At 32.3% G+C, this 7525-nt stretch overlaps 2 protein-coding genes across 2 annotated transcripts; both read right to left on the bottom strand.

Moving 5' to 3' along the window:
* Positions 1-797: 797 nt before the first annotated feature.
* LOC100791843 (fasciclin-like arabinogalactan protein 1) lies at positions 798-1295 on the bottom strand (the record flags this gene model as incomplete). Its single annotated transcript, XM_006606941.1, has 2 exons — positions 798-873; positions 952-1295. Coding segments are annotated over 2 exons (420 nt in total), but the record flags the coding sequence as incomplete, so codon positions are not given.
* A 3746-nt stretch (positions 1296-5041) lies between these two features.
* On the bottom strand, positions 5042-5845 carry LOC100790784 (ubiquitin domain-containing protein 7SL RNA1). Its single transcript, XM_003556959.4, has one exon. It carries the CDS (start codon positions 5843-5845, stop codon positions 5042-5044), a length of 804 nt encoding a protein of 267 aa, XP_003557007.1.
* Between the last annotated feature and the right edge of the window lie 1680 nt (positions 5846-7525).

Genomic DNA, 7525 nt, shown 5'->3' with positions numbered 1-7525 from the left:
GGGAAGAAGGGCAAGAAAGTGCGATGAATTTGTGTTGATTTCGGAAAACATTCGTGATTTGGATGCAACTAACAGAAGAGAAATATTAAAAAGTTTACATGGTCCATGCCGTTGCAGGCTTCCTCGCATAGATGAGCAGATTTGGGGAGAAATAAATATTGTTTATCTGTTTACCAAAAAAGCTCATCCTTTTTAGCATACCTGCACAAATTTCTTTTGAAAAAGTGAGCCAGTATTGTAATTTACTCATTAAATCAAATTTTATTTTATTTTTTCTTTTACTAACTTAATCATTTTACTTTAAATATTTGTCTTCCATTCTCTTCGACCAAATCATTTTTTTTTATCATATTTCTTATTTATTTTCTTTTCTCTTCTCACTAATTCTCTTTCATTCTTCCATTTTCTCTCTTGATAACCAAACATACCCTAAAGTATAAGCACGATATAAATTTAGGAAACCAAATGGGGATGATTTATTCAGGGGCATCACGTGTAATCTTCCAAAATTTAGCCAAAAAATTTAATAAGCTTTTTTTACTCATTTGCTTCTTCCTTCATTTCAGCCGAATATTTAAAAAAGGAAAAATTGTAAATTTGGTTCCCTAGTTGTCTTCAATTTTGAAATTAGTCCCCTTTAAATTTATTCACAAACTTAGTCTCTCATTTATGTCCAATCCTGTAAATTTGGTCCCAAGCCCATATTTAGATGTTGACTGTTACAAATGAACATTGATTGTCACATGTCATGTTCTGATTGAATCATAAACAGGTGCGTCATTTTAATTGAGTGTGGCCTATTCAGAGGGGAGAACCTTACTCATCTGGATCACAGAGATGTTATAAGGGATTTCTTTGATCGATTTGACAAACGTTGAGGAGAGTGTGTCATCGTTGTTTTCAGGGGCGAATGTGACTTTTTTGCCATGGAGGTCAATGATGTTGACGAAGCCAACAGATTCGGGGTCGGTGCCGGTGGCTTGGTACATTGTGATGGTGAGGGTGGTGCCATTGGTGATCTGGTGGAGCTTCTTAGCGCCGAAGTAGTTGAGGAGGACGTGGAGGGAGAGGATGTTCTTGACAACGTAGATGGAGGGGTGTTTCAAGAGAAGGTTCGACATGGCGGCATTGTCGACGGCGCAGACAATGATGGCAGTTTTGCCGTTGATTTCAAGGGCGAGGTGGGTGAGGGTGAGGTAGTGGTTGAAGGTGAAGAACTCATGGTGCTTTGCAAGGATGCTGCTGATGTTATGCGTGTCGGAGAGGGTGGCGAGGAGGAGTAGCACCGTCGCGAGCAGTGCCCGAAGGAGTTGGCATTATGGAAGGTGAGGGAGAGAGAGCGAGAGTGTGTGTCTAAGATCTGGCGGCAAGAGAGCCTGTTTTATGGTCTAATCAAAACGTGACACGTGGCAGTCAACATTTGTTTGTAACAGTCAACGTTTAAATCTGGGCTTGGAGACCAAATTCACAGGATTGAACATAAATAGGGGACTAAATTCGTGAATAAATTTAAAGGGGAACTAAACTTGAAATTGGAGACAACTAAGGGAACCAAATTTGCAATTTTGCCTATAAGAAAAGAAAAATTAAAACAATACAATATCAAGCGGAGCTAATTAACAATTTGGTTCATTAAAATCAAACAATTGTCCCAATAAAATTGTATGAAATCCAATATTATTGAAGGAAAAAATGTGTTCAAAACACAGCGGAATAAAGAGGATATATTTTGCATTTGAATTATATTTAAATAGACGATACATTCAATGTGTACCCATTGATGAACTCTTGAAGCATAAAAGTTTTCTTCAATAATGGGAAGATTCAACGTATATCCACACCAAGACTAATCTCTATTCGTCAACAACTATGACAAGTGGAACAATAAATGGTGCTATGAGAGAACGAGAAGAGAAGTGATAACCCAACTATTCAACGTGCAACCTAGGGTTGTATTTATAGCACGCCGAAGATAACGGATTTGTGTAAGATCGAAACAACTATCTTATCTTTTAAGTCATTTTAAAATATTTTTTCTTGTTATTTTCTATTGCTAACCATTTAAAAAATTGAAATTAGAAATAATAATTGACCAAGTCCAACTTGTATGTAACAACTTTTCATACTAAATTCCAAACATGAAATCCTCCGGTTTGTTTCTTTTCTTTAACCAAATATTTATATTATTTATATTTTCAGTGCTAGCAAAAAAATATAATAATATTCCACTTAGGAAATTAATTAATCATTTGATCATATTAAATTCTCTAATTTAATTGATCATCAAATATTAAAATACTTTCCTTAACAGAGATTATAATACTTGTTTGTGTGTGACCCCGTAGGTTCAATACTAAGTCAATAATATATTAATCAAATTAATATATTAATCAATGTAGGCATCTAGCAGCACTCCTTAATGTCCGGATAGCACGAAGTAACATTTTACTTTCAAGAACCATTAGAAGAATAGTATAATAATTTATTTGATCTTTACAACTTTGGATTAACTCTAAAGTATAGTATGGTATTACTGTCAAACTCTTTTTTGAGTTAACTTATAATGACTTAAGAAACTCATTTTTTCTTTCATTTGATTTTCCTGGCCAGGATATAATTTTATTTATAGAGCTTAAACTATCAAGAGTTGATGAATTTCTTCTTGATTAATCATTAATTGTAAAGGTATTTAATCATATCCAATATCCATTCGACAAGTGCTCTAAAGCATTAGGTGTCCAGAATCAAAACATAACAAATAACTTGCTAATTACTATGACAATCTCAGGGCAAAGAAAACTATTAAACCCCTTCTTGAGAATTTTCTATTGGCAGTTTATGGTAAATTTAGCCATTAGAAAATCTCAATTGAATCAGTTCAATGATGACATCCACATATACATCATTTATATATGCAATCTAATAAATGAGGTCTATTAATCTTTATCCAATAAAGACCATTACATATATTGATCTATCCAAATTATTGATGTCATATTCACAATAATCTTTATCATGATAACAAGCCTCTAATTTTAATCAAGGACTTGTCAAATTAACAATTTAATAAAACAATAAATATGATAATTAAAATAAAGAACAATTCTTTACTAAAATTGATAACATTATGGATTGGATCTTGGGCATACATATTTATCCTTAACAATCTCCCACTTGCACTAGAACCAATCACTCATGTATTCCATTACTAATTCCAACTTATGCTCATCAAACTACTTTAATTTTTAATTTTGAGTTTCCATAATGCAGTACAATTTTTAGTTCTTCTTAAGTACTTAAGAATAGTCTTACCCACTTTCAATGCTTCCTACCAAGACTTTCTTGATATCAACTTGTTACACCTAGTGCATAAATGATATTAGAACATGCAAAAATCATGTCATATACTATAGCTCCCACTATGCTAGCATATGATACTCTAGTTATGTATTCTCTCACTTCATGAATTTTAGGACAATCCTCCATACTGAGAGCAACTCCAATTCCTATTAGCAAATAGTCACTTTTAGAGTTTCCATGTTATACCTCTTTAGGATGGTATTAATGTACCTGGATTGGGAGACACCGAACAACCTTCTAGACTTACCTCTATAAATCTTTATTTTTAAAATGTAAGTTATTTCTCCCAAATGTTTCATGGATATTATATTAGTAGCCAAGTATTTATTCCTTGCATTGCATATTATTTTATATGTCATCTACATATAAATGTAATGCTCTCACTTACCTTTTTGTACTCACAAAGTTCTTCTTCATAGCTAACAAGATTTAACCATTCAATCATCTTGTTAAAATGAATGCTTCAACTTCTACACACTTGTTTCAATTCATAAATGTATCGTTGAAACTTGTAGACTTTATTATGATCAGACAAGGATGTGAATCCCTCAAGTTGTGTCATATACACATCTTCTTATAGCTCACCGTTAAGGAAAGTCATTTTCCACATCCATTTCATATTTCATGATCATCGTATGTTATTATAGCAAGAAGAATCAAAATTGATTTGAGCATTGCCACGGGATAAAAGTTTCATCATAATCTATACCTTCTTTTGGACAAGCTTTGTAGATTTCAACCTTCCAATTTGTTCCAATCCTTTTCTTGTAAACTCATTTACAACCAATTGGTTTTATATCCTTTGAAGGTTCATACTTTGTTGATCTTCATTGATTCTATTTCAGATTCCATAGTTTCTTGTCATTTCTTACAATCCAAGCTTTGCATAGCCTCTTCATAGCTTCTTGGATCATCATCATGATAAATCTCATTTGATGTGTCATATAGGACCATCAAGTTTAATCTGTCAAGTGCACAGTGCACTCAAGTAGATTTTCTAGAAGGCTCATCAAGTAGATTTTCTAGAAGGCTCATGCATTGGTATCTACAAATTAAATTTTATACACCGAGACTCATCGAGTGGATTTTCTAGAAGGCTCATCGATTAGATGTATACCTATTGATGAGCTCTTAAGCATAAAAAATTTCTTCAATATTGTGAAGATATACACCGAGACTAATCTTCATTTGTTAACAACTTTAACTTTGTAGCATGTCCAAAATAACAAATTTGTGATAAGATCGAAACAACTATCATAATAACAAGTTTTTAAATTTAATCAAAGACTTGTCAAATCAATAATTTAATAAAACAATAAATATGATAATTAAAATAAAAATAATTCTTTACTAAAATTAATAACATGATGAATTGGATATTAGACACGTATATTTATCCCAAAAATATTATACATTGAAAGAGAAAGAAATGAGAGAGAGAAAACATATCAGTAATAATTTATTAGAAAGAGGTTTAATAACTAGCTATAAAAACATACACTTTTTCGCGCTAATGTTAATCCAAGGTTTTAAATCGTGATTTAAGGGATAATATCAAGAGTTTTTAATGGTCTATAATCGTAATTGAAACTGCATCAACCACAATTGTCCCTAATTTATCACAATATTAGCAAAGATGGTAATCAATATTTAAAACCTTGATTATCCTATCCATTATTAATCATGATCCACCGGTAACACTTCCATTGAAGATTTCAATGGTATCACCCTGTGCAACATGATGCCAACGGAAAGACCTATCATCATCCATAACATTTTGCTTGTAGATGAAGAAATACCCGTCTTGCGGCAAATGAAACTGAACCCTCTGGTGCAGCTTCTGCAACTCCTTCCTCAGCTCTCCCACGTTATCTGACGGATTCACTTCCACCGGAACCTTCTTCGTCCCGCTCTTTGGCAGAACCATAAGCTTCAGCCTCTTCGACCCCGGAGACGCCGACGCCGCAGCGGGCGGCGACGGCCGAAAACCAACGTCGATCTCGGCGTTCTCCGAAACATAACAGTCTCGCAGCAATTGGTGATCAAGCATTTCTACACCGTTCGAAGAATGCAAGAAAAGCAACCGGTTAACCGGAACCGCTACGGTTTCCATCTCATGAATCCTCTCCTTCAGCCTCAAAACGGTGTCGTTGTTCACGTCCACCTCGAGAGGGATGACGTGCGTTTTGGACGCGGTTTTCACGTTGAGCTGAATTTTCGTGTGCGTGGAATTGACAACTAAGTCCTTACTATTCTCCTCCTTTTTGGGGGTCACTTGGAGCTGAATGCGTGTGTTGTGAAGGATTTCGACCTTCCAAGGATCGTCATTGTCATGGAGAACTTGGCCATTGAGAATTAGGATTTGCTTGGAGACAGGAATGTTTTGATACTTTTGTACTTTCTCTTTGATTTCTAAGACTGTGTCGAAGTAACCTACTTCCATGGAGAACGACCTCCCTCCTTGAAGCTCAAAAATTATGTTCATGTTGTTGAGATTTTAACAAATATCATGAGATTTATAATAATGTAACTCACCTCTTGTGTGCTCAAACAAAGGAGTTAGACATTTTGAGATGAAATAGTGCACATTGCCACTAAAACCACTTAAATGCAAAGTATTAGGAATAGATTCTTATCATTAATTACGTGCAGATTGTTAGATTGAATAGTGCACACTGTGCCACTGAAACCACTCAAATGCCAAGTATTAGGAACAAATTCTTCTCAATAATCCTATATGTGCGATTGACTCGTTCAATTTTGTTACAACTACTCAAATTTAAAATAATAGTAAATTTTTTGCGGCAAATCTTACTATCATTATTTCCATTAATTTCCTCTACTTTTAGCCGATCATGCATAGGTGTTGTTACTTTCACCCGTGACTAGTTTTTTCTTCTTCCTTTTTTTGGCTTGTTTATCTTTATTTTTCCCATCCTGTATCAAAAAAGTATTTTAATGAAAATATAGTCAACAACAACTATTTATTATATTTTCCATAAAATATTTTATTATTTTCTACATAAAACATTATTTTCAACATAAATTTCTCCAATCTATTATTATTTTTATTATGAGTTTCTAAAATTATATTTAATTTTAATTTTAAGATAATTTTAATATCTCTTGTCAGATATAATAAAATAAGATAAGATGATATGAGATCAGGATCAAAGTAAGATATCATAAGAGCAAAAAATGTTTTAATTTTGGCAAAAAAAATTATTGTTATAAAAATTTATTATTATTTTATTCATGCAGTAACTTTTCTTTAAATTATAAAAAATACTTAATGAATAGGTTAATAATGAAAACAAATCTCTATATATAGAATAAAGTATAAATTACTAAAATTAATTAAAACCACTAATATGCAAGATATAAAACAGGGTGGAAATAGTGTTTTTTTAAAGGAAATAGTTAGGTTAAAATTTATAACAATTGAGTTTAATGTGTTTAATTATATTATATGAACTTATTTTTATGACTTAATATGACCTTCATGATAACTTATTTATATGTCTATTTTCCAAATAAAGTATCTAAAAAGAAGTTAAGTTTAACGTTAATTTTATACTTGACTACTTTTGTATGTTAACATTCTTACTATTTAAAAATTAAAATAAATATATGATTTTAATACATTATAAAAAATTGGAATAATAATTCAAATAAAAATTATTATTTATATTTAGTTTTTTTAAAAGGAAATATTTATATTTACTTAAATAGGTCTATTAGGTTTGAAAAATCTTTTGAATGGTCTAAATTAATTTTTTTTAACTAAAGAGGAAGTGGAATAAGTGTGAAGAGAGAAGAGAAATAAGGGGTGATGGTGAAGAGAGGAGAGAAATTAAATGAAGGAGAGGGGCATGCATCCTTGAGAGTTTTTAGAAAACCTTTGCGACAGTGAGTTATTTATGTATTAGACAACTTAATTATTGAGTGACTATGATTCATACCTAATAGCAAAGAGTAATAATGCATTATGTATGATATATGATATTTTGCAGCCTTCCGTATCTCAATCAATATGCTAAGCATGATCCCATAAGTTCTGTTTTAATGACCCACAAATGACCACTGAGAATATGAATGATGAATATGCCAATCAAACATGTTACTCCATATCAAAATTCTTCCAGCAAGCGTATCAAATCAGAGT

Source organism: Glycine max (assembly GCF_000004515.6).
Source record: "Glycine max cultivar Williams 82 chromosome 10 unlocalized genomic scaffold, Glycine_max_v4.0 Gm10_scaffold_107, whole genome shotgun sequence".
Lineage (NCBI taxonomy): Eukaryota > Viridiplantae > Streptophyta > Magnoliopsida > Fabales > Fabaceae > Glycine > Glycine max.
The sequence above is the reverse complement of the archived record's forward strand: the minus strand, read 5'-3'. Positions and strand labels throughout refer to the sequence as shown.

What these genes read in the sequence shown, in the direction of transcription:
- LOC100790784 (XM_003556959.4), bottom strand. Translation starts at nt 5,845, where the DNA reads ATGAACATAATTTTTGAGCTTCAAGGAGGGAGGTCGTTCTCCATGGAA.